Source organism: Odontomachus brunneus, unplaced genomic scaffold (assembly GCF_010583005.1).
Source record: "Odontomachus brunneus isolate Ranch 3 - 2012 unplaced genomic scaffold, Obru_v1 Obru_scaffold_090, whole genome shotgun sequence".
Classification (NCBI taxonomy): domain Eukaryota; kingdom Metazoa; phylum Arthropoda; class Insecta; order Hymenoptera; family Formicidae; genus Odontomachus; species Odontomachus brunneus.
This window is the reverse complement of record NW_022639540.1, coordinates 846,933-874,482: the sequence shown is the minus strand read 5'-3', so window position 1 is coordinate 874,482 and position 27,550 is coordinate 846,933. Positions and strand designations below refer to the sequence as shown.

The following is a 27,550-nucleotide window of genomic DNA, read 5'->3' as shown; positions in this document are numbered from 1 at the left end:
CCCCTTCTGCGCAGCACCCACTCGCTCATCCCTCTCTTTCCCGCACTCGATCACCTTTCTCAGTCCGTTCTCCACCTTGCCCCCCTCCTTTTGACGCGAACGCGCGCGCCCCTACCTCTCTCGCCCTGCCTTCTCGCTTGGGTTTCTCCTCTCGCGCTACCCCACCGTTCTCGCTCGCACATCCGCCTTTTCCTTGCGCCGTTGTGTCGCGCTTCTCTGTCGTTTCGCGACCGCGTCGCGCACCCCATCCCATCCCTTCCCCATGCTCCGACGCCGGCGTTCCTCCCCCGCCGGCGACCGGCGAACGCGAGCGTCCCCCGCGCGCATAACCCCTCGACCAAGAGAGCGATCCGTAACAACTAAAGTTCTCGTGAAAAGTTGAGCCGGGCGCTCTCCTACGCCCTCCTGCTATAATAGCCGCTCGCGCGCTGGTCTCTCTACCGACCATCGTCGTCGTCGTCTCTCGCGTGTTACCTCCCGTCTCTGTCCATCTGTCCCACATTCCGCGAGACAGAGAGAGAAGGAGAGAGATGGACGAGCGCGGATAAAGGGAGGAAACGGAAGGGAGATAGGGAGAGACAGAGGGCGAGAGAGCGAGCTGGCGCGTGAGCGAGGGAGAGAGAGAGAAAGCGAGAAAGAGAAAGAGAGAGAGAGAGAGAGAGAGAGGGTGAGACAGAGACAGAGGTAAAAAGAGAGAGAGAGAGAGAGAGAGAGAGAGAAAGGGTGAACGCGCGAGAGAGCGAGAGACCAGAGGGAGAAAGAGAGGAGAGCCGCGCCGTGGACGACTCCGGCGGATTAGGGAATAGAATAGTCATTATCGTGTATACATCCGTATTCTACGAGCTATCGGTCGCGCTCGTTCGGTGAGTCGGTGGAGTGGCGAAACGCCGTGTGGTGAGCGCCGGTTTCGGAGTGGTGTGCGCGTGAGGTGCCGAGAGATCGAACGACCTAGCCCGTCTCTTTTCTGACATTGGGAGCGCGCCGGCGAGTACCACCGCGTCGGGCCACCGGTGTGTGTTGGAGTACGAGTTCGGGGGCTTCGGCTGGATTATCGGGCTCAAGACGAGGAATATCGACGCGGGAGCACCGGCGCCGGCAATTACGAGTGCTCGCGGGTGAGTAGAGAGCGTCCTCTCGCTATTTCCGCCACGTCGCGGAAGTGCCGTGTCGTCGTCGTCGTGTCGCCTCGCGTCGCGTCACGGCACTTTCGCCGATCGTCGCCGCCGTCTACGCGCCGTGACGTGGGTGCGTATCGGGCTGTTACGTGCGTCTACCGCACGTCGAGGGTGTCGATTCGTGATTTGCCGAATTCACACCGGCTTGTCTCATCCGGTCGCGTCGCGTCGCGTCGCCTCGGAGTTGTCAGTCGCGTCGTGCCGCTCGGACCTCCCGGTGATTGTCGTGATGTGTCGGACGATTCGTCAGTTACCTGGCGATTTGCTGACCCACATAGCTCCACGTGTCCGTAGAGACGTAGTGCGAGGACGACGCTCGTCCGTCCGTGTCACCTGGTGTTCCGATTGCTCGGCGACAATCGGTAGGACCGACCGGTCTTCCCGCTCGGATCACTTGGCCAGTTTGACTCCGGTTGCTCGTCGACAATTTTGATAAACGCGCGTTCAAATCACGTCACGACAAACCGGTGTAGAGCGATCTCGTGACCTCAACGGGAAACAACAATCCGAAAATATCTTGCTTCGGCCATTGAAGTTTATTGTTTGTTTGGATTCCATTCGTGACGTCGTGGCATTTGGGGCATATTGTAAATATTGTTAAAAGCGCGGAGATTGCGCGGCGATTGTACACGGCGGACTGGAGGAAGCCTCAATGTGAGCAGACGTGCTTCTCTGTTGAATAACCGTAAGTCCCCGCGTGTAGATAACGAGCGAAGTGCCGCTTATCTCTGTACCTGATGACGGCTCGTCAGAAATCGCGAATGACGTTTCTGTCTGATCGAGCGACTCATTTCGTAACGCAACAATGACAGTAACATAACAGTGAGTCGCTTCGCGAGGCTTCCTGACTTCTCCAGTCCCAAGTGTCCAGAATCTGCACAATTGTTCGATCGCGAATGTGCATTACATCGTCTGAGTCTTGCTTTTGCAGGGACATGTCATTCGCGCCAAGTTTATGCTTGCGAAAATCGTTGATTACAAGCAATTGTACGATGTACGTCGTTTCTACGACGATGAGCGAGCAACGCGATCATTAGCCACTCAACGATCACTTTCTCTGTCCCTCTTTCTCTTTCGGTTGGTGTTGTGAAAAATGTCATTCCTCCTTAGTAAGTGCTCGCGATTAATAGCCATTGGCGAGCGCGTGGATTCCCCCGCGGGGCTGAATTCGACCGCGCACGCCGCGGTTTTTATGATTTCTGCGGATTGCGGATATCCTCTGCGATTACTTCCCGCGGTAAACGAGAAAAAAAAGAGACAGAGAGAATCCCGGCCGAGCGAATCAACCGAATTCGGGCGCTGCGGTGCGCGAATATCTCGAAAACGCCGACATTTAATCGGCGAGGCGTACATGGAAGCTTTCATCCGGCCAAAGAGAGAATGTATAAATTCGTGGGCGAACTTGTTTCGGAATAACCGTGCGAAATTCCGCACAGCGAGGGAAATTTCGCGAATGACGGGCGAAAAAGAGCGCGGGACCCACGAAATTCGCGCGTACGTTAGCAGAAACTCGCAGCGCTGAAAAGGGACGCGCGCATATATAGCGCGCGCTCGGCGGAAGTCTATTAATTGCATCCGCATCCGAAGTTATTAGCCGACGTGAAACGTGCACAAAATCGATGAGGGAAAAATCTCGCTATCTCAAATATACGTAACGACTCATAATTTCCCATCGATCGCGGCGCGTTGCATGTTTCATTTTTGCAAAAAAAAGAAGGAAAAAAAATAAAACTCGTATGCATGCACACACACACACACACACACACATACGCGCGCGCGCGGCATTGTGAGAATATTAGCGCAAACAAGCCGATGAAAATCGCGAGCCCTTTCAGAGCGCGACGTAACGCGCGTCGTCGGTGTAGAAATTGAGATTCCCCGCATTGCCCGCGAGAATTCGTTGCGCACGCTTCATACGCATAAACAATTGAGCCGATGAACTCGGTTTTATCGGCGATTTGTCTCGCACGAGACGCGACTTCCAACGAGATTTCCACCGGATGCTCAGGGACATCGCTCTCCACATTGGAATCGGTATATTCCTCTCTGAAATATTATACTTATAACAGGTAGTTCACAGTCAGAAGTACAGCACTGCAATCAACAAAATCTCGCCGAAGGGATCAGTCGATAGCGTGGCAATTACTGCCATTATTCACTTTGCCAACACAAGCAGTGTCATTGCACGCGAGTCACATGCATTGAAAAAAGGGTTTCGTTGTCGAAACGAGAGTTTAGTACAATGGGATAAAATAGGATCATAATTTGATTGAAACGGGACCAATCAGATGGTTGATAATTGCAGCCAAGAGATTTCATTGCCGCTATGTGTTTTGCTTTTTTAATAATATACACATGTACTTGATGCAAGTAAACACGTTCCTGATGGAAATGATTCTAATAATGCTTCATCTAATTTCTTTTTTGCAGAAAGAAGAGTTTCGGAACTCTTCAGAGCAAAAGAGGAAAAGTGTTATTAGATATTTGATATTCTTTCATTCCCGCCAGGAATGGTATGCCAACCAAATCGTGTATGTATCAAATACTTTAGTTCCAAGTATAAAAATAATTTTCTCACTGTGGAATCTGTGTTAATTCGTCGCAAATGCAGAAAGTTGGATTTGATATAATTTGTTATACTACAGGGATTTTGCAATGAAACCCTTCTTTTCTTCTCACTGGAAAATCAATGAGAAATAGGACGGAGCAGGAAAGCGGCAGTGTTTCCGCCGAAAATCAGCGAATATTCATACTGAAAGAACAAAATGGTTGTTCCACACGAAATTTAGTTGGATTAACCAAATATCTGGCGAGATATGAACGAGTTAGAAATCCCGCTCAGAATTCTGTTTGAGTTAACAAGATTTCTGGTTAAGGAGATGCTGAAGTTGATAACGAAGTGGATGTCGAAAAATGTCGATAACGTAAAGGCGTCATTAACACGTTTATACTATGCTACTATGATTCTTTTCGTATTTGTTGTACATACGTATAAATCTTATATAAATGTGTGTTGCTTTGTTTTACTATGTTGATAAAAACCATAACCACCACAAATTTATATACATATATAAATTTGTGTGTAAATTTTTAGTACAATTTTCAGCTCCTACATTCAGCTGTAAAAGTACAAAAATGTTGCTTAAAATTTTCATTAGCGGGATAAATATACGCGGTACGTGCGCAGAACTTTCGTATAAGGTAAATATTTACGCCAACTGACAGCTCGAGATGTCAATTTAAATTTGTTTTTCTCACATATTGAGCAATACTCCACTTCATTACTTTTAGTGTAAAAGCACTTGCAATTTTGTGCAACCAATACGATGTAAACTTTGTAAAAAAGAAGATCAATACTTGGTAGGTAAAGTTTTCAAGTATGGCATTCCCTTAAGCAGAACTTGCAACTCTGTTCAACTTGAACATGGAAGCCGTTAATTCCATCGTCACAAAGGCAGAAAGTTGGATTTGGTACAGCGTATAACGAATTTGTGAAATCTTATTTTCACCGGTCGAAGTCAGTGAGATATAAGACGCGAGCAATAAAATGGGGCTGTTTTCACGGGAAATGAATACTCCGCGATGATCGGTGAGAGGGTAGAGGAGAAAGTCTTTTGCCGATTGCGAATCCGAAACATTTATTCATTTTAAGAGAATATCGTCGACGCGAGGCGTATCAAACGAGCTTGTTCGTGTAATTAACGTGCTGGTCATACGATGAGCGTCGATGAGTTGATTAAAGGAGAGCGCGGGCCGGCGTCTTTCCTCGTACGCGTCTCTGGCAAAGAAAAGCGGGTTCGAAGGCGGCGGTAGCTGTCGCGCTGGTTTTACGGAGCCTCGCGGCGAGACGAGGAGCTGCTCGTCAAGATCCTATTCCACGGCATGCGACGCTTGATCCTTCAATAATCTTATCTACGATGTCCGACGGCTGCTGCCAGAGCAGATCTTGTAGCGCGCTGCACCGTGCTTCGACTACTTCCTTTCGCGCCTGGAAATTCCGCAGGAAGTTTCGGCGCCGAAACGCTCCGGTGTGGCAGCGTGCCGGGAGAGTTGGCCAGCGGGATTTCCACGGAAATAATCTGCTTACGGTAATCTTCTTGGCTTGCCTCCCTCCCGGTTAAGGTCCGCCTTCCACGAGGAGGTCCTTCGTCTCCTCGTCCTCGTCCTCGTCGTCGTCATCGTCGTCTATACTCGTCCGCGATAAGGCAGGCCGTTTCGGATTCTAGTCGACGCTCGATCTTGGAATCTAATGCGAGAACTCTGTCCCACACCGTCCCCGAGACATAAAGCCGCGCGTGTCCCTTCGGCGAGCAGAGTGTTTCGCCACGACGACTGTGTTTACATCGCGGGAGATTCTCGCGCTCACGTCAAAAAGTATAACGCGACGACAGACACCTGATATACCGGTCGGTGGACCTGGGGATCCGACGAGTCAGTGGATCGGGCCAGTCCAGGAGATCAAGGGGGGTGGTAACGCCGTGTCCGAGGAGTAGTGCGTCGAAGACGAGTCGATCAACGCGCCGCCGTCGACCTAGTTTATATTTAGAACGAAAAAGAGTAATCAACGTGGCTCTTGGCGAGCTCACATCAAACGGAGAGATGTCGAGGGACAACGACAGCGGGGCGACTGCGTCTTCGTTTGAGAGGAGTCTTACATATCGGCGTCGTCTCTGTGTGTCGTCGTGCAAAAACCCGGCTGTCGTTCGATCGTACGGCAGAGAGTTTGAAAACGCGCGGCGTTGATTGTCGCGCGAGCAAAAGGAAGGAAGGACTGTCGTGGCGTTAACGTGAAGATCCCGCACTCTCTCTTTCTCTCTCTTTCTCTCTTTGTGTACACACGCAATCGAGATGAAGTGGACGCTGAGATCTTGCGGTGGATATGGTGCGGCCGAGCGACGTGTTTTATGCGCGTCGAAGTGGACGTGGTGGAACGAATTGGACGAGTGCATCGTTAATGACGAATTATTCCGGACGAGGATGGTCGCGTGAAGGTCGACGACGATCGCGGCGATCTTCAACGGGTCGACCAAGAGTACTCGCGTTCTCCTGTTTTCCCCGGAGGGAAATGCAACAATATCTTGTGGAAGAAGTCAAGCCGCTTTTCGTAGGTAATTTCGTAAAGTTGCAGTCCGCTGTTGACGCGCTCTTTGATCGCGGGGTGACTTCGATGCTGAGGAAGACGCGGAGAAGCCGAACAACAAAGTTGACAAGTGTTTCCAGGGCTTCCGCGACGGACGGTCTGCGCGCAAGGACAAAGATTGTCCTCTGCGTCAACGAGTCATTAATTCCCCCTCGACGCTCGCGGCGTGACGTCATGACGCGATCGAGAGCCGGCTTTTGTGACGCGAGCACGAATTCGTTCTGATAAACAAACTTCTAATATAAATTCTCTTTCTCTCTTTTTCCCTCGCGAAATCAAATACATCGAGGCGGCTCTGTTTTCTCGAAGAGATACCTCGGAGGCGCTTGTAGTCCCTCTCGCTTCTCCGGTTCACGGATTCAATCTTCTCTTCAGCATCGAAGCGTCGAGAACACTCTCCCTCCTCGAAACCCGGCTCGATGTTATCACGTGCGAACGGGCCCTAATGTTACGCCGCGCCTTCGACGGGAGGATTGACGTGGCCACCATAGAACCGTGAATGTCGGCCCGAGGGAACAAAACCTCCTCGAAATTGGCTCCGAGGAATCAGTAAGTTCTACCGTCCGTCAGGGACGGAACATAAAGGAGAATGAGGAGAAAGAGGGGAGTCCCGCGGGGGGAGCGGGAAGCCAGAGACGGCGAAACGAAGGAGGCTCATCCCCATCGGCAGCGGGCTGCGAGCCCCATCGGCATCTCCTTTTTTGCCGGACGAGAATAAAGACTAACTACCGGAGAACGAGCCCCCGGCGGACGAGGTATACCTCGTCGCGCGCATACCTCGTGGAATCTCTACGGGAATTAAGTTTTACGCTCAATGAACGCGCAACAAACGCCGCAGCCGTACACCCCGGTGGGGGACGCGGGTGAGCGGCAGCGGCGAGGGGGAGGGACAGCAGGGGGCTGAAATTGCATTCAACGCGACTCTCCTCCGCGTTCTAGAGACGTTTCCTCGTGCACGACTCGGTGCGCATGGCTACGTGCACGCCGCCATGCCTCTCTCGCGACGAAGGTATCCCGCTACAAATCCGTCTGCATAAAGTGTGCGACTCCGCGACATAAAGCCGCGTCTCCGCGGAGAAAAAGAAGAAAAAAAGGAAGTTCGGGTTCCCGATGCTGGGAGTAATTATTTCGTGAGACGCGTCGCACGACGTGAACTCCCACGGACTCCCGGCGCAGCTGCGGGCTACGACCGGTGTTATCGTTGGGTGATTGAATTAGTCGAGATTTTATTATCTGATAACGAGGGAGAGGAGGGAGGGAAGGATGTTTCTCGCGTTGTTTGCGCAGCGGACGGATGATCCGAGCGTCGTGAACATTTTCGCTGATGTGCAATGAATCGTGATAACCGCTCGTTACGAGACGCATTGAGACGTACCCTCTCTTAAAGCGAATCAATAAAGATCGTACTACTGATTGAATCAGTGAGTGTTCACTGATTTTCGGCAAAAACATTCCCGTTGTATTGCTCCGTCTTATTTCTCACTGATTCTCAGGTCATGTTTTTTTCAGGTTATTTTGGGCAATATTAGCGAATCTTTCTAGCAAAATGAGAAAATTGAGTGAAACAATTTTCTCCTTTGGGCCAAATAATAAAATTAGTTATTATTTGGCTTTAATCAAGTATAACAGTTGTACTTGTTGATTGAAATATTAGTCTCTTTGGACTATTCGAAAGTTTAAATTTGCTTATATGATATAACATTGATTAAATTCGAAGAAATCTCTTCCTCTGTGTGGAAGTAAGATTTCATTGTAAAATCTGCAATATACACACAAATGCATTATACACTATATACCAAATCCAACTATCTGTGTTTATGACGATGGAATTAACGGCTTTCATGCGCCTTCTGCGCAATGACACTGTCTATGTTTGCAAAGTGCACCAATAATGGGAACAATCGCTACAATTAACTGATCCCTTCAGGAAAATCTCACTGCTATATTTCACTATAATGCTCTGCTTCTGACTGAACCAATTACAAATAATTATAATCACTTATATATAAATACAGCACTTCAGTGAAGAACACACTGATTATAGAAAAAGTACACTGAAAATAAAAAATATTTGATGGCTTGGTCACATAGATAAATAATTATTCTAAATTATGATAAAAAAATCATTTCTTTCTTTTATTAAATTCTACGATAATATTAGTAATAATAACTTTATGAATGTTACTATTATCATGCTCGTATTAAAATAACCAAAAATACGGTAGGAGCCAAAAATAATTACAATTAGATCAACAATTGTTTTCTGAGAAGAGGAGAGTTGCCGAAATCATATCTTATTAATTGTACCTTATTTTTTTTTGTAATGTTTGCAGCACAAAATAAGATATAAGCTGAAATTTTGTGTTTATATTTCTTATCGTTCTCACTTTATTTCTCACTTTTTCACCGTTAGGTGTCGTTCATATTCAATAATAATAAGGAAATTGATGAGGTATTCAGCGATTTCAGCGACTCTCTCCTGCGTACAAAATTTTATTACGGATAACATGATCGTTGTACACGTCGGGAATATTGAGTTGCGCATCTGCTCGAGAATACACGATGAGGGTAATAACGATGTACTTAGCGCGCAAAGATTATTGCGAAATTATCGCGGCGAGAGCGGGAATGCGAGCCTCACGACGACGACGTCGCGCGACGTCGAGCACTGCGTGTCGGTGCAATCTCGAAGGATTCGCCCGTGAAATCAGTTAATGCCTCGCTCGTTCCACGAGTACCTTCTGGGCTTTCCTCGCGGTACCTACCACTCGCTCGCGCGCCACCCGAGCACTTCACGCAACGTACGTACGCGCTCATTGTGCAGCTACGGGTTGCCCGGGGCTCTTCACGAACAATGCGGTTGTGTGCAAATACTCCTGGAAACAATGCGGCCGCGACTTAACTTTCTGGGATAGCTCCGGCAGTGTGTAGTTCTTCGTGTAACGGCGGATGTACCGAAGCCGCAGACCGCGCTACCTAATGCAGAAACGACGTCGCAACCACCCCCGCGATGAACCCCCGGACGCCGCGACTCGTTTCCGATGCGCGCATCTCGCGACGCGACCGCATCTGTGCGAGTTTCCACGTCATTTTCCCGCGGAATGGTTAACTGGGCTCACAGCACACATCCGTCTGTTTGCATTTTCTCGGTACTAAAATCTTACTCTCTGAAGTGCACACTGAGAGAAAAATATAGTTGCCTTTGGCGTTAACTATATTCTTTTGTGATTTTAACCACAAAAATGATTAGAAAAACCATTGTTTTAGTAACTGTTATTAGAAAGATGGTTCTTCCAATTATTTGTCTGGTTAAAATCGCAAAAAGGTATAGTTGACGCTGGAATCAACTATATTTTTCTCTCAGTGCAATTAGTATATTCTTCTGTCATACGTGCTTACAGCTGACAGGGTTCAGTTATAAGTGACTTACAGCTGACAGGGTTCAGTTATAAGTGTAGCACTGCAGTCTGCAATCAGCTGAAAGGATCAGTCAGCAGTAGAGACTCTATTGTCATTATTGATGCACTTTGTAGACAATATCATTGCACTTAAGACGCGTGGAAGCCGTTAATTCCATTGTCACGAAGGCAGTCGGAATAAAACACTGAGAGAAAAACTAAAATTATAACTAGATAAAACACTGAGAGGAAAACTAAAATTATAACTAGAATTATGATCTATCTAAAATTATAACGATTTTTTACTGCAATCATATTTTCTATAGTAAAATAGTAATATGCATGTAAGGTTATTATTACTAACATTAAAGCAGAATTGAATAAAACATTTTTTTCTTGACCATAATTTATAATAATTATTTCTATAAATTAACGAACTTGTGTATTATAGATTTCATAGTGAAGTTCCTCTTTCACTGGTTAAAATCAGTGAGATATAAGATGCGAGCAGTAAGAATGTTTACTCACTGAAAATCAACGAATATACTGAAAAAAATGATTATTTTACACGGAAAGAAAGTTTGGTTGAAATAACCAAATGCTTAGTGAGATATGAACAAATCAGAAATTTCGTTTGATGTCATTAAAATTCTATTCAAATTAACAAGATTTTTGATTAAGCAGAACTTACAACTATTCAACTTGAACAGTTACAATCTCTAGTTAACCAGAAATCTTGTTTGGTTGACCAGAATCTTGTTAACTTGAACAGAATTCCGGTAACTTTAACCAGAATTCTGATTTGTTCACATTTCATCACTTTTGGTTGATCCAACTTAATTACATTTTTTTCCGTGTGACAAGATTATAGCTATCTTTGGCCTAACTATATTTTTTATTGTTCTAATACGAAAATAATGATAGTAACATGCACATATAAGGTCATTATTAATAAAATTATAGTAAAATTAAATTAAAAAAGTGATTTCCTTGATCTATGATTATTTCTTTACGTAATCATAGTTACAATAGCAGACATTTTTGTCTCAGTGCACTGATTATCGGTGAAGTAGTTCTTTTTTACTAATTTAATCACAAATATTTTTGATTCACACCTTAAGAGAATACTAGTCCCGCCTGATAACACTGTGACTTTTCGACCATTAGACCAGAAACAGCCCTTTGGGCATAACACCGCGGGAATTTGCCGCGGATTCAAGATGCAAGAGTGAGACGCGCACGTGCGCTTTGTTGGCTTAGCTGATCCGCGCGGATGCGATCTACCGGACGTTCGTAAATCGAATTCTTTGGCGACGAGAGGGTAAACTCTCTTTTCTTTTCTCTCTCTCTCTCTCTCTCTCTCTCTCTGTTTCTCTGTCTTTCTTTCTCTCTCTAGTTCGCGCACATACGCGCGTCAGCGGCACACACGCGGGACGTAATAATGGGGATTTAACAGTCATTAGGGACGGCATGCCGGTATATATCTGTCGATTGGTAACGCAAAGTGTTTGCACTAGGGCCGAACTGTCGAAGGGCGAGGGTGGGAGTGCCTCGTTGCAGCGGGAGATCGATTCGACGAGAAGGGGGCACGGGGTGTGCGCGGGGGTGTAAAAGGCACCCTCGCTATCTTTCTCTAGTCCTACCGTTTCTGTCGGGCTCTCCACAGGGTCGTAGACTACTCGAGTGCCCTCGAGGGCCAATCGAGTGGCGGCTTGGGCATTTTGTCCACACTTGGCGGTCTGTAACAAGTGCATTGTCCCATGCACCAAAGTGCACAAAGATAAAGAGACTTCTGGCTACCGCAACAAGAGGATCGTCGAGTGCCCGTTCTTGCACGTGCTCTCTCTCTCTCTCTCTCTCTCTCTCTGTCTCTCTAGACCCCTCTTATTCTGTTTCTACCTCTTACTCTCGCGACGCGGTTCTAATATGACGAAAGTGCAAATAAACGTGCCATGCGGACGACAGTGCAGCTCGATAAGCTTTTTATTTGCGAAGGAACAGTCGGAATTTTCGAGTTAACGGATAACATCAAACTTAACGACGAAGACTGGACACTTAATCTAGGGGTAATAATATACGCTGGAAGATATTCCGGATTAATGTTCGTCTGCTTTCGTGCGAAAGTAAGTTCACGCTCGGAGACGTTAACGAAGTGAAGAAACTCGTGCCGCCGGAATAAAAAGAAAATGGGCAAGGCTAGCGCGACGAATAACGGTGATGTGCGCGGTCGTTAAAAAGTTCTCGACAGTGACAACCGCTTTCGGCGTTCCGTCCACGCCGTACGGCGTGTAACAAGTGCTTTGTGGCCGGTGCAAGGCCGCGTAAGTGCACAAAAGTGGAGATTCGCGCCTGGCTGATTTCAGGAGGACCCGGGAGAATACTCTGCCTTTCTTCGGGCCTTCGCCCTTTCCTTTCATGGCGGGCAGAATTTTAATATAGCCGGGACGAGGGAGGCGGCGTCACGGGGTAGTGTATACTCTATGGATTCTTTTTCACCGGGTGGCAACTTCATTCCGGTCCCGAGGATCGGGAGGAAATTTGCGCGCGGACGTAATGAGACGTAATATTGGAAACGCAATACGGCGCGGCCTCGCCTTTCACGTCCGCGATATTAAGTACTTGTAATTTCATCGAGTTGCTGGGCAACATCTGTGAGACGCTCTCGTTGCTCCATGTGCCACGACGAAAAGAAAAACATTATTTCATCGATACGGAATTTTAGTCGTTACAGAGTGCGATGCTCGTGATGACATGTCGTGTTCATTCGCGCGCGAGGTAAAGTAAACTTAAATTTTTAATAACAAATTTTAATTCGCGAAAGTTTTTCTTGCTCGTAAACTGATAGTATCCTTTTTTCAATTACAGACGTGAATTTATTTCAATCGTCAAGTACGTCAGCCGCGAGAGATTGCGTCACAGAACATATTTCGATAATTAATTTATTTCGATAAGTTGGTTTAATAATAGAACGCATTTAGTAATCATCTAGAATGCAGTCGCGATTATATTTTAAAGCTGTAGCATTAGTCTGTGAGTCGCGATTATATAGTTATTTTCTCTGCGTAAACTCGTAGAAGATGAGGAGTTTCATCGACGAATTCAACAAAACTTTTCATTTCTCACAAGTTTGCGCGAAGGAAATAGATATTACATATGATCGATTCACAGACTAATACTGTAATTCTAAGCAGAATCGTAAGTCACGTAAGTTGTTCTCGTAAAATTCGTAACAACTTATGAGTAGATTTATAATTCTATGCATATCATATATCGTACAGTCACTTGTAAATATTGTAAATTACATGAAATCGTAGATATTTACGAGTAATCGTACAACATACGGTACGAATAGAATTGTAGATCTACTCATAAGTTTTTACGAACTTTACGAAAGCAAGTTGCGAATCTTGCGATTCTGTTTAGAATTGCAGCATAAATGCTATGACTTCAAAACGTAACTGCGATCGTATTGTAGACGATCACTTACAGTTACAGAAGTAAACTAGACTCAAATTTTTAATAACAAATAACGACGAATGAGTCATAACAAAGCTCTAATTCGCGAAAAGTTTCTTTTGCTCGTATCCCTTTTTCATTCATTTGAACCGTCGAGAAAACGTCAACACCAAGGGAGTTAAATTGTGTCGTATAACGTTCCAATAACAACCAGTTTATATAAATTTCGATCGCGACAGAACGCGACATGCGTACACACGTACGTTGCTACGAGGTAGGAGAACGAACGTGGGTGTTTCATCCGTATTTGCGCGAAAAGACCGGCGCTGCGGCAGCTCTGTTAGTACTCTGAAGAGTCCTTTCGTACCGCGCGCGCGTCTATTCAGTGAAATCTAGTTTCAATATAGCGCGGAGAGTTAAGAGAGGACGCGGAACAATACATTATTAAAGACGGGCTTGCCGGTGTAAGATTTCATTTCGGAATCGCACACCATCGCGCGAATCACCGGCTCGACAGCCCGCGTCGACGTCGGCTAAACGAGTCGTTGTAAATAGAGATCTCCTCGGAATGAATGTCGGGGCGGCTGGTGACTAAGATACCGAACGCTCCGGTCGTAATTCTAGCTCTCCGAATTGCGCGGATCGTGCGTCATCGTCGTGTAAATTTGTAGCGCTCGTTGAAGATTGAGTGGATCGCGTCGAGACGGATTTTCATCATCGAATCGTCATCATTATCATCACCGACAGCGGCGGGCGAGGCGGATCGAAATGAGAAGATAGGTGGACATTGAGAGGCAAAAATCAGAATTTCAATTTAACAATTTCACCCCTTCGAATACGTTGTGCCAACATACTTCGAACAGAATTTCGGTCGAGGTCTACAGAATTGGTGCTTTCGACCTGTGTGACGTCTCGATTGCTTACGACACGAACAAAAGATGAATACTTAAGAGCGAGCAAGTGTCCCCTCTTCGCCGTAGGGTCTAAATAAAAATGATTAACTCGGGGACACACTCGTCCTCATCATCATGACGCTGGTGACGCTGTCGTCACCCGATTGTTCTTCGCGCGGCACGGCCGTTAATTACTTAACGATTAGCATCCCTTAATCCGAGACATGTGGACGGCGACGTCCAGAAGGCAGGAAACAATGCGCGTTCCGTCCGCGCCGCAGATGTGCACGGCCATAGCGCGCAGATGTAATAAACGTGGCGGTAAATAAATTAACAAGTCGACACCACCGGAGAAGGCGGATAGCGGCGGGAGAGACGGGAAAGGGGGCGAGGGGGACTATATCGTCCGATAGACGTCGTTCCTGACTTTGTAACTGGAGAGGATAAAACGCGTCTTAAGCCAACGGCTAAGAGCGCAACGGGAAGGCTGCGTCCTCAGGGTCGGCTCTCTGTCTCTCGTTCTTGTCGATCTTGGTTTTCGGGCCATCGCTACGTTTTCGGAATTAGATGGCCCCTCGTGTGAGAGGGAAGACACTTAGGGACCTGCACCTACCTCGGAGTCTTGTTGCACCTTCGTCCTCTGGGATTATCGTCCCCGCAGCTGCCAACCTCGCATAGTTCTCACTTTTACCGCGACGGTGATCGGCTTGTATTTGTTTAAAGCGCCGCGACGACTACTTCTCTACCCTTCCCCGTTGACGACGAACGATCCATTCGATGGTCGGCATGCCGCGCGAAGCCGTAACGGGACTTCCCTCGGGACGAAAGGACCTCGTACGATGTTTGCAGTCGACCCACGTCCGCTTTTCTGTGTAAAGATTAGCAGAATTAGACGAAGTTATATCAGGAAAAGACCAACGGTTTCTGTAGTAAACTCTAAGCGCTATTCGGGCCGCTATTATTCTCGGATCGTATGACTCGATCAGTCGCCACCGACGTCTATATTTCCTAACGTATTATACGCCTTTCTTGGCGCTTACCTTTCCCATCTTCCCCGTAGATAAGATTTTTGTCTAGTATAAAGCTTTTCTTTCGCAGTCCTTCGGGAATAAGCATACACACATATACACACGTGCACACAATGTTGATTTCATTCACGTCGTCTTTCAGGCGGAACCTGTAACTTGGACGTCGAGGACGTCTCTCTAAGGAGACCGCAGCGGGGGGGTGGTCGTGCTGGGGGCCGAGGGGGTGGTGATGTGGCCGAACAGCCTCGGAGGTACTTCCGGCTGCAGCGGGGGCGCCGGCGCCACCGATCTCGGGGGCCTCGCCGCCTCCACCACCTCGGCCTCCGAGCTCTTCGGGCCCGCAGCGTTCGGCGCGTCCGCCGCTGGGCCCTACGGCGCTCTCAAGACAAATCCCTACGTGAGCGCGCTCGGCATGCCGCCGATCGAGGCACTACACTCGACCATCGGTTATCCCGGTTGTACACCCGCCGGTGAGTCCTACTACTGTGAGTGCCCATCATATTGTTTTATTACTTCTAGTAGAGCGAGTCGGGGTTGCAACCTTTCACCCACGGTTTCGTGCTTCGTGTCGCATCAGGAAATGGGAATAAATACGCGAGGGCATCTCGCTTTTGCACCAGTTGCTCCTTCTTTGAAATTTGTCAATCAATTTTACATAGAGTTATGTGAGTGAATTAATAAAATAAAGTGTGATACCGTGCTGTGTGTAATTGGAAAGCAAGGCAGAAGTGTCATTAAAGTGGTGTAATGCGGCATTATTTATTAATCGCGTTAAAATATAAAAGCTATTGAATTATGCACGAAAGTTGCGGCCGACTCGTGAAAATATTATAATGAAAATATTATTGATGTTAATTTAATTATTAACAATCGGCTCGTTTATTTTATTAATCGCCATCGATTACTTATTGAACGTGGTTGACGTTGTATACCTCGTATTTAATATTCATAACTCGTTTATATTCGTGAGGTAAAAGCCGTACGGATAAAGATTCTGTCGCATTTATAAAGGCAATCCGAGAAAACAACGGCGGGAGAGGACAACCTTCACTCGGGCGCAGTTAGACGTATTGGAGGGCTTGTTCTCGAAGACGAAATATCCCGACATCTTTATGCGCGAAGAAGTAGCGATGAAGATCAGCCTACCGGAGTCGAGAGTGCAGGTAAATCGCGGACAGAAAATCTATGATATACTTGTCGCTGCTCTCTTATAGTGAATCTGTAAAAATGTTTCTGACTAATTCTGAGAAAATGAGGCATTTCGGTAATCAATAAGCATTGATCGATTTTCAGTGAACACTTCTACTTGAATGCTCTATCTTATTTTTGATTTTGACCAGTAAAAGTGAGATTTCACTGTGAAGTCTAATATATAAATTCCTTGTGCCAAATTCAATTTTCTGCGTTTGTGGAATTATCAGCTTCCATGCATTTTGCGTACAATGACACCATCTGTATTCACAAAACATATCAATAATAAGAACAGTTGCCATCCTAGTAGAAGTGACCTTTTTCTAGCCGGTGACTAGTCAGAAATTTTGGTTGGCTAATTTCTGGCCACTTTGGACGACGCTTGCTTGGTCAATAATTGGACAGCCAGTTTTCAACCAAACTTATTTTTGTACAAAATTCTATTAAATAGTTTTTATCATGTGATTTTACACATTTTGTAATATATTATATTTTATTATTCAGTATAAAAATAACGTGAAATCCGTGTTTTTCAGAAAGTAAAGTCTTTTCAAGAATGCAAATTCATTATTGAGATGGTTATATATTTATTTTTAATTAATTATTTCTTTTGTCTTATTATCTATTAGCCGATATTTTTTAGCCATCCAGGTAACAGTAACGTCTAAAGACATCTTAATGATATATTTTTGATATTAAAAATGTTAATATGTCATTTAACTGCTATCTGGAAAGTTTCTTGAAAAGTGATCGTCTAATAAACTCTAACTGGTAAAAACTAGTCAGTTTCTGGCTAATGACTAGTTTTTCTTGAAAATTTCTTTGTTTGAATATTATTAACTGATTTTTTTAGTGAAATCTACTGATTGCAGTGCTATATTTATAATTGATCCATCAATTATAAGTGTAAAGTAAAGTAAAGTAAAGTTTCAATAAATAATACACTCTCTGATTGTATTTGAAAGAGTGGCGAGCAACTCGGCAAGATATTTTACTGAGGCATTCTCTAGAGTCGCGCTACAACAGATAGAAAAGTGCGACGCGCACGTAGATGTACGCGAAGGGTGCGAGAGTGTCTTGTTACCGAGGGGGTATGCAGTGTCGGCATGCAGACAGTGCGGTCATCATCGATCTTGCCTCGTGTGTCCTTCGTTGGAGTTAATTAAGTTACTTGTCCACCTCACAAACGCCTATACGAGAAGTTCTCAGGCCTAAATAAAAGCGTTGCGGTAGTAAGAGACCTTTTAATGCGGCTATATAAATTAATGAATGACGCAGTATTTGTATTCGCAGCATTTGCAACTCCGTGTTGCACGTGGTCAAGGGAACTTGTTTTGTACAACAATACATGAAAAATGGCATTTCTGAAATCGATTTATCGGCGTTGCTCCTGAATGCTTCTAACTTTGTGCCATTTCGCTGGCCGTGTTGGCCGAGTCCGCAGGATCGATCCTAAAGCGTGTCCTTGCATATTATACCTTCATCATGGCAGAAAGGGCGCAATACATCCGCAGTTACCGTTCAACACACCTGGCGAACGAGATGAATAGGCTAGCATCGTCTATAGTCTTCTGCACGTTCGTCGGCGTCTGCAAAACCAGAGACTGCTTGACTCATGATCACTGTTTTCGAACCCCTCCATGACTTTTCAGTAGTTGACCTCTCTACGTCTATTATAGCATTAACAAGGCCATGCTTTTTATACTTTTGCTCAATAGTATCTCGTACGTTTGTTGCCATCTTCGTCGCCATCGACTTGCTTCTATAAAATTGATCAAATTTGGAGACGTCACGCCGTCAACATTTCTTTCTTGCTACTTGAGAAATTCCAGTTTCTCAAAGCTCGCGTTATTCTTATATCACGATGCGTGCGCGGAGAAAAAGTTTAGTTGAATTAATTTTACAATGAAGTGTGCTAAACGCTCGCTTTTGCTCAAAGGAGCTTCTGATGCTTAGAGCTGAATTTACTTCGTAAGAATTGAATTTGTTTCATTCTTTTTCAATTGAAACGTGTTTAGTTCATTTATTGTCAGGTTAATTCAAATGTTTTTTTCGTGTGCATCGGGTTCTTTCGGTGAAGGAACGTGAGTTGTTAGTGTCATCCGCCAGAAAATCCGTAGAAACCCAAGCTCACTTCTCTCTCTCTCTCTCTCTCTCTCTCCCTCTCTTTCTTTCTCCGCTTCTAACATCGATCGCATGAGGCTTCTCTAAGTTCCAATCTCTTTTCCTGACGCATTTCTCCCCTCTATCTTCTTCCACTTCTTTCCTCACTCATCTTTCTACCGTCTCTATATACCAGTGACGTTTCGGAGGGCAAACGACGAACCGAACAAGAGGCAGTATCATTTTTCATAAGGATGAGAAAATATTATAATATTTTTTAAGATAGTTTAGATAACGAAGCACCTTATTGAGACGCGCTAGATGGCAATGTTTACCAGAAGAAATTATGGAAATTCGTAAAATGACTCGAATGTAAAAAGGAATAGCAAATAAGAGCCTTGTCGCAGTTATCAATGTATAATAATCATACACTGCGATAAACAATTAACTACTTAATAACCAAAATCGAAGCTTCGATTCAATAACTGACACTTTTCAGTGGTTGTGTGTCATCGGTTAAAAATGATGTCGATTATAAAAATGAAATAAAATTGCAAGAATGAAGTGAAGCGAAGTTAAATTAACGAACTGCTGACGTTCATACAACCACTGAGGAGATCATGATAACTACAGTAAGGCTCTTACCTGCTATTCATTTTTACGTTTGAGTTTGTCTCCGAACGAGCCGTATTTAACATTTATAGTTTTTCTCTTTGGCGGAACAGCATTCCGTATCATTCTCCGCGAGCCATCTCGAGCTTCGAGTGCAAGAACGATTTTTAATGTGCGTGTGAGCGTAATTAGCAGCTTCATTACAAGGTGTCCGTAAGAGGCCGGTGGACACTTTAAACGCAAACCGAAGCGATTCCGTCGGTACGCAAAATCGGCTTATTCCATTCAGAGTTGTTCAGTGTGTGTGTATGCGTGTGTGTATAGTGTAGAGAGGAAGGAGAGAGGGGGACGACCTATACTCCAATCGGTTTTCGTAATTCTGTTGCATTAACGACAGCCTGCTAGCGAACCAGTCCGATATGCGTGCACGTTTTCGTTCGCGCTGCTGCAGTCAGCTTGATTGGTAATTGATAGTCGCGCCAGTCCGGCATTCCCTTATAATTGGCTATTACGCCAGCTTTGCGAAAGCCCCACGCGGCGCGTACTGGACTAGCGTTTTGTGTTGCGCGTTTGTGCGCGTCGCGTGTCATGCTAGGACACGCGAAAATGTCGCTCGGTTCATTTCGCCTGTTGAGAGAGAGATGCGCAACTTGATTCTCTCCCGGCGCCGCGTGAGCCAGCGCGGCTTTAGGCGTACGCCCCCCGACTGTTGCGTAACCGTGCGCAGCGTAACGCAAAACGCGGATGTAAATTGCCCCGCGTGTTCGCAGGTGTGGTTCAAAAATCGCAGAGCCAAGTGCCGCCAACAGCAGAAGCAGCAGCAGCAGCAGCAAGACAAGGCGCCGAGATCCAAGAAACCCACGGGGAATCCGGCTAGCAATCCACCACCTGGGAAAAGTCCGTCGATTGCTACCACGCCCACGCCCGCCGCTGCGGTACCCGCCACTACGCCCTTGTAAATATCGCTTATCTTCGAGAGCCACGTTCTGTCGCCCGCGATCGCGCTCAAGGACCTTTATCTCGGCCGAGAATGCGTCCTCGCGCTGGATAATCGATGAGAGATTTCATTATAAGCCCGATAATTACTATTTCTATTTCAAGTATACCTTATGGGTGCCAGCCATTGAGAGATACCCGTTATAAACGCGAAATTGTACACTTCCTTTCCGTTTCCACGCACTTCCTCGCGCTTTAATCTCGAGTGTTCGGGACGCTAATTGACCGAGGCGCAATCGAGGATGGCGCGAAAGCGGAATACGCGAGCTATAATGCGTTTCTGTATGCAGGAGCGGAGGTACTGGCGGCTCGGCAGCAAGTTCACCGGCGCTTTTAAGGGATTCGCCGCAATATAAGCCCGCAGGAAACGCTACCAGTTTGCTGTTAGCAGCCAGCACGACTCCACCGAGCGTAAGTGGTCGACGACTGTTTCGCGGACAGTATTCCTCGGCGTGTATCCGCGCGCGATAAGCCAATTTAGATTCGAGCCTTTTGTGCTTCCGTATAGCCTCCGGAATAATCGTTCACACACGCACCGTCATGCCGTTCTGTTTAACAGTTAGGCGGCACGGTGTACAGCAGCGGGGGCAGTAGCAGTAGTATTTGGAGTCCGGCGATTACGGAGAGCGGCGGGGGATTTCCAGGTGACCATCAAAGGTTAGCGTGGACGACAACCGCTTCCCAACAGCAGTGCTACCAGAATTACTCATCATACTACACCAACATGGATTACCTCTCGCCCGCTTCGCATCAGTTGAACGTTGTGGTAAGCAGATTGTTCTCTAAAGAAGAACATTAAAAGCGGACCATTTTCGACTCATTGGCGTAATCTTAACTAATCATTGAAAATTGTTCCTGTAATCTTTTAGAAGTGAAAAATAACAATCATTTGTTTACTAGGTTTGGGAAAAGTTATGAAAATTATAAGAACATTTTCCATTGATTAATTGAAGTTCAGTGGATCAAAAATAGTCTCTCACATGTCTCAAAGACGTCCAAAAGACGTCTTTGAGTCATGTGAGAGAAAGAAAAAACAAAGTAAGACATCTTTTGAAATGTCAAAAGACGTTTTTGAGACACGTGTATCGTATAGCCTATTTTTAAGATTCCCTTTATCTCCCAAATAAACCCTCCATTATCTAAATTCATTCCTCTAAATCCATTCCTCGTAAATGTACGACGATGATGACTAACGCGTAAGAAAAATATCGAATAGAGAAGCCACCGAAGGGAAGCGCATTGCATAAAAGAGAATCGATATTGTGTCGCCAGGACAGCGGAGGTAGCGGCCTTGACAACTCGTGGAGCAAAACGAGAGACGAGAGCGCCTCGTCTTGGTTCTACAATAGTGCTGGATGGGGCGATCGGAAGTGAAGGTAGGAGAGTCGCAGAACGAAGGCTGGATACATATCATCGGCAACAGCGAGGGTAATGCGCTACGAAACGACGTTTGTCGTTGTAATACGGTGCCAAACTAGTAGCTCCACTTGCAGTGAGTGTCGATGTAGATTAAACATATCCTTCATTCGGCCAGCGCTCGGGCACCTTGGGATGCACAGGCCGATCGAGAGTGCCATACGTATCCTATCGCATTTATTGATACGACATAGTTTAAATATATTTATGACGTAATCATTTCGATACGGGATGGCGAACTGCACGCGGTCGTGTGTTATTTTTTCAGATACATTCACGAGGAATCATAAATGTGTTGCACGGCGTGCGAGATAGTTTCTATTGATAATTTAGATTACAGAAATTGTATTGAATGATACGTCTGTTTTAGAGTATTAGAAATTCGAGATGATCTCAAATCGACGAATTATGATTTTTTTAAAGGCTTTTCTGCTCCTCGCCACGATCATCTTTATTGATAATGTCAGAAACGAGAAAATATAAGCTCGAAGTTCTTGTAAAATGTGTTGAAATAAAAAATATATCTATCAAAAAATACTTCTAATCGATTGAATAGATTTTCAAATTATTCCGACAATTTTTCATTTGTTTTTAATAATCAATAATTCAAATTATTTCGAAAATTTTTCATTTGCTCTTAATAATCAGTAATTAAGTAACGTAAAACCAACACGGCTAATAATTTATTATTAAAATAACTAGATTATTATAGTTATTAATAATTATTAATAATTAGATGATTTTGTCATGTTTTATGCCTATTTAATTATTATTGGTACAAAAGAAAAGTTTTCAAAATAATTTAAAAGTCCGATCAATCGATCAGAAGAATGTCATTTCTTATGTCTTTTTGTTTTAATATATTTTGCAAGAATTTGGAGTGTGTATTTTTTGTTTCTGACGTTACCAATCAAAATGACCGTGACGCGGGACCAGGAGTTTTAAAGGGGATACTTTGTACTTTTAGTTTTCACAAAATGCATTGAAGATGCAGACTCTCGTTGATATCCAACTAGTCATAATAATAAAATAAATATCGATGAAGGGAAAAGAAAGACCGAGAAAGCGTTATTAATATGCTTCGAGTAAAAGATTTAACAATGAAAAATAATTGCAAAGACGTTACTTTTTCCTTTTTGCGTGAATTTATCGTATTGCTTTATACTCATATTTGATATTAACGTAACGCTTTCAATAGTCCAGATAAATGTTCTACAGTCACGACGACGACTCTCTCTCACAGTGAGCTGTAATGATTTCGTTTCCGATACAGATAAACTATACTGTATATAATATAAATACTTTTATGATATTAAGGAGAACAATTGATCTAATTAGGATTATGTTGAATAGCTAATGGAATACACATTCGTTTCATTTGACTCTCTGGTTAAGAAGGAACTACAACGGGAAAATTTTCGAAAAGAGGTATCTGCGTATGTGTGCACGCGACATGTGTGTACAATATGTACATAAATTATATATAAAAGTATATAGCAGGTCTGTGTACATATGTATCATTCTTTCGTGTAGGAATATATCATTACCTGACTATTAAAATGAACGTCGTTACGGACGTCGAAATTGTTGATTATTTCTGTTTCGGAGATGCATTTATTCCGCGTGCAAAATAAAATGCCACATCTTTTATATATAAGAAAAAAATTGATTTATTATGTACACATACACTACATACACACCGTCCTGCTGTCGAAAAATGCGCGTTGTATCCACAACGTACTATCTTGTATTATCTTTGTACGCAGAGGAAAGAAACGACCTAAATGCGTAAAGTTATATATTTCTTATCTGACAATCAGTGTCGTAACATGTCATATTTTTTCAAGATTCGAAACCACATTTGTTATTATCCGATTTTTTTTAATGTAGCAGCAATATGTATTAATTGTTTTTGCGCCTGCCTAGCGATTCTGTAATTTTTAACGACAGCGTCGTTATCGTTATGTTGTCATCGCGCAGATATAAGATGGTAGAGAAGCTGTACAACGATCACACACCATCCTTGCGACAGCAAGTCGTTATGAAATTAGAGAATCGGTCTATTGATCTGTTTGTAACGCAATTGTTCCATCCGGTGTAATTTGTCAAGTATACTTGTATACTTTCCCAACATTTGCACACATTTTTCTCCGACGAGAAGTTAGGAGCATATCAAATGATCACAACTGCGAGCCACTATTCACTTATATGCTAATCGGCTATGATACAGAAGTCGAATGATACTTTTCGGTGTAAATAATGGCTTTTTATTGTATTCTTATTCTGGTAGATAAAAATATAATAAAATTACATTTTTCCCCCGAATCTTCCAGTTTCTTGTAACGTCGAGTGTCACGTGTACTACATTCTCTTTGACGTTTGTTACAATCGATTGCTACGATTATAGTTTGTGAGTAGCGACTTACAATTGTGACCATTTGGTACGCTCTTAACTTCATGGGAAAAAGTATGTTGAAGCCGTTATGAAAACGAATATATACGGCTAAATTTATTTATTGTCATTGTCAGCGTGCGCAAAATGTTTTCATTGTCATAAGATATAATGAGAATTTCTGATAAACACCTAATCGGACGGTTTGCGTACCGCTTTTGATAAAACTTTCATTGCCGAATTTGGACATTTCGCGAAGAGATCTTCGATGATGAAGTTTCATGAGAAACCGAGACACTGCATATTACTATTTGCGTCGTGTAACGAAAATATCGGTTGTTCCACAGACGTGAACGTCGAATGATTATAGGATAGAAGAAAAAAAAAATAAAAAAATCCATATGTAAAATAAGAAAAAAGATTTAAGATCTGTAGGAGTATAAGTATGTGACTGTTTAGATTGTTATTATAAATATTATCAATAATTATAAGATGATCGACGAGCAAAACAACGACGTACATGTCTCAAGATGTATGAAGATAATATATCGAATTTGAATTGTACACGAATGTGTTTCTCATTCTCTTTTCCGCCTCTTCTAGACTAGAAAATTCTGTTCAAAAAAGAGGGGAGAGACAGAGAAAATGTTTCATCGAAATGTCTTCTCTTAAACGTTAATGTCGATTACGATTATTTCAAAAGGATATTGATAGAGATAAGGCTCTTACTTCCCAGAGCACAGAGAAATAAAAGAGAATTCAGTCGTATGTCCAATTCTGAGTTCATTTTCAGATGCAAAAAGAATTCTTCAGAGTTCAGTTCAGTGAAAAGAATTTTTTTGCACCTAAAAATGAACTCAGAATTGATGACATACGACTAAATTCTTTTTTAATTCTTTATGCTATCTGGGTTGCTATTTATTTTTACATTCAATGTAAAGTATGCAGCGTTAAGTATGAAAAATTTATTGGAAAAATTAAAGACGAGAACAATCCTATAAATAGTGGATATTCATGAATAATTTCGTTTTCAACAATTTCGTGACTCTTCGCAAAGCATTCATTCAAAGGACTGCGAAAGTTACATCGTACGCGGCACGTTGCGCACTCTAGAGGCGAGATCAAGCATGTATACTTTTAGAGCATCGATGAGATATTATCGACCTAGGGTAAGATTCGCGACTAATATTGGGACTCGGATGGTTCAAGAATAATCGAACAACATTGACATTATCGACTATTTCAACTGTTCGTCAGAGCATTATTATAAAATCTGAACGATTAATCTACAATTATCATTTTAGTATTAATAGCCCGTACCAATTTCATGAGACTGCAGCTTCGACGAGTTGAGTGAAAGCACGGAGGGTAGTGACTTGAACTTCCAACGGCCATAAAATACCGAACCCACGAAACATTACTCGGCGTTACCGACGGTTATTTCCGCGAGATTGACGTTTTTCGCGGCCACTTAGCAATACTCGTCACACTCTGAATGCATACCTCATTTTCAGCAGTCCCGATGATTATTCGAGTGCGAGACCTGTCCTTGGCGAGTCGGGATCGCGAGAAGCACGAAATCCGCCCTGTCTCGACGCGATCTGCTTCCTTACTAAGTATTCCGAGCCGCGGCGATTGCGATTCTCGAAACATGACGCGCTGCAACTTCACTCGGTACACTCGGCGCGATACGTTGTTCCCTAAATCTCTAGGAATGAAATTTCACTGAAAAGGTGAAGTGATCACCAATTCGCGCGAATTCGAATGATCGTTTATTCATACAGAGAAAATTCTCTGTTCTATGGTTGAGAGAATATTTTCGTTCGAAGTTGAAGAATGGATCTGATGTACTTCATTGTCATAGGATATATTCACTCTTGTGACTGGTCTATTTGCTGGTCTGTAATGTGCTCTTTACTTCCGGCTTCTTCTTCTCTATCCTTTTCTGTCTAAAAGCTTAAGATTTACGATATTTAAGATATCGAAAGAGATGAGAGGAAAGAAGCAGGAAACAAAGAATACATTATAGATCAGGCTTGAGTGGCAACATTTTTACTGTCGCCTCTGTATCGGCTCTTTTTTATTTTTAGACAACGTAAAATATGTGCAGAATATCATAAATTATATTAAAATATACAAAGAAGTGTATGTAGTTAACATATGAGACAGTTACCGTGCCTGTTTTGTATTAATTATCAAAACAATGTTTAAAACATGATAACAAATTGCATGAAATTTTTATTGTATTATGTGACAGATTAATAGATTCAATTCTGAAGGAATAAAAGAAAGTAATCGGCGAATCTGTGGACTTTAACTTGCTTCGGAAATAATTCTCAAAAATTTACATTAGGATTCTAAAGGATCTGAATAAAAATATAAAATATTTTTGATAAATTTTTTAATAAACCGTACATCCTTTAAACAATATTCATAGATTAGTACTTTTTGTCTATATACATGACATCTCATACATAGGCTGTGTTCCGATATTCACTGCCAATACTGAAAATTTATACAATAAATAAATAAATAAAATTAAATTTATTTAATATTATAATATACGTAACATGAACTATAGATTTTCAATACTGGCAGCGAATATCAAAACACAGCCATAGTTTGCATTGTTTACGACCGTAGAGTATCGTATAATTCACGCGTGAACGACCACCCCTACCTTTTATATTTGTAGTCAATCATCGACACGAGGTTCTCTTAAAGAACGTCGACGTGGGGTAAAAAGTTCCGTTTACCATTGAGACTCGACTTGGGCTTGGGAGCAGCGCGAGGCATCTACATTACCGATCATTTCGATCATAAATACGTAGACAGTTGGCCCGCGGTGAAGCGGGCAGTCATTAATTTTCTAAGTTTTCATTATCCAGAAGTGCGATTAACAACGAGGCATACAATTACAGCCGTTTCACAGGCCGGTCCAAGTATCGACGGCGACGCGAACTCGCATGAGGTTGTCGTTCTTTAATAGTACGTCGTCGATGGCCAACGGGACGCGAACGAGCCGCTAGAGGTCGCACCGTGCCGGCGTGGGTTCGCCGCCGCAGTGTCGTGCGTCGCTTCGCGCCGGTCGGTCGGTTTGATTTTTCCTTCGCGCTTCGCGCTCCGACTCGCCGTTGCAAGTTCGCGCACAGTAACGGGCGTGCGATGATCGCGTCGTGAATCCTGTATCGAGTGTCATCTCAGTACCTCGCGCTCGACGACTGTGTCCATTTCGTTCAGCTATTTCGCGCGCGCGATCTCACGTCCAGGGAAAGGATGCGGCGCGTTACTTCGCTTTTGCTGGCTCTGCTGCTCTGCCTGCGTAAGTACCGCAAAGGGAATCGAATAATAAGTGCACATACACCGGCGGCTCGACACGGCGCGAGACTTCCCTCCCTGCTGTTGCTGCCGGTGTCTGTTTCTCTGTCTGTCAGTCTGTCTGTCTGTTCGCTGGGGTGAATCACGCGGAGGGAAGAGCCGATCGAAGTTTCCGCGGCGGTGCGTTTCTCTTTCTCCCTCATTCTCTCTTTCTCTCTCTCTCTTTCTCCTTCTCCCTCTCGGAGATCCCATGCCGATCTCGCGATTCCGGTTCGCTTCGACCGGTTGCGGTGCGGTTTCTCTTTCTTCCTTTCCCGTCATCCTTTTTTTCGACGCTCGACGATGCAATTACGGCTAATTGAGTCCGGATCGCGCGGTCCGGCCGGCCCGCGCTCGGGCGGATTCGACTCCGAAAAAACGGAGCTCGCGAAC

The 27,550-nt window shown here is 44.1% G+C and overlaps 2 protein-coding genes and 1 long non-coding RNA gene across 9 annotated transcripts in view; 2 read left to right on the top strand and 1 right to left on the bottom strand.

The window, feature by feature from the left end:
* Positions 1-25,419, bottom strand: part of LOC116848162 — a 140,031-nt gene extending 114,612 nt beyond the window's left edge. Inside the window, exons 1-2 of the long non-coding RNA XR_004378919.1 lie at positions 25,304-25,419; positions 14,676-14,930 (exon numbers count right to left, since the gene is read on the bottom strand). This is a non-coding gene — a long non-coding RNA (uncharacterized LOC116848162). The remainder of the gene's footprint in view (positions 1-14,675; positions 14,931-25,303) is intronic.
* On the top strand, positions 266-24,364 carry LOC116848155 (homeobox protein OTX2-A-like). 7 transcript variants are annotated; one of them, XM_032823972.1, is made up of 7 exons: positions 266-1,115; positions 15,233-15,560; positions 16,102-16,253; positions 19,767-19,951; positions 20,283-20,403; positions 20,552-20,758; positions 21,265-24,364. In XM_032823972.1, the coding sequence occupies exons 2-7, from the start codon at positions 15,320-15,322 to the stop codon at positions 21,364-21,366; spliced, it is 1,008 nt and encodes a 335-aa protein (XP_032679863.1). In that variant the 5' UTR covers positions 266-1,115; positions 15,233-15,319; the 3' UTR covers positions 21,367-24,364. The 7 variants fall into 7 exon arrangements, with proteins under 7 accessions (XP_032679863.1, XP_032679857.1, XP_032679861.1 ...); XM_032823966.1 differs by having other exon boundaries at positions 268-1,115; positions 15,233-15,575; XM_032823970.1 differs by lacking the exon at positions 266-1,115 and adding an exon at positions 1,231-1,245 and having other exon boundaries at positions 15,233-15,575.
* A 1,457-nt stretch (positions 25,420-26,876) lies between the features above and the next one.
* The window catches only part of LOC116848123 (inactive tyrosine-protein kinase 7-like), a 65,119-nt gene continuing 64,445 nt past the window's right edge, over positions 26,877-27,550 (top strand). The window contains exon 1 of the mRNA XM_032823900.1: positions 26,877-27,122. Coding sequence (XP_032679791.1) covers positions 27,077-27,122 — 46 coding nt within the window. The 5' untranslated portion in view covers positions 26,877-27,076. The remainder of the gene's footprint in view (positions 27,123-27,550) is intronic.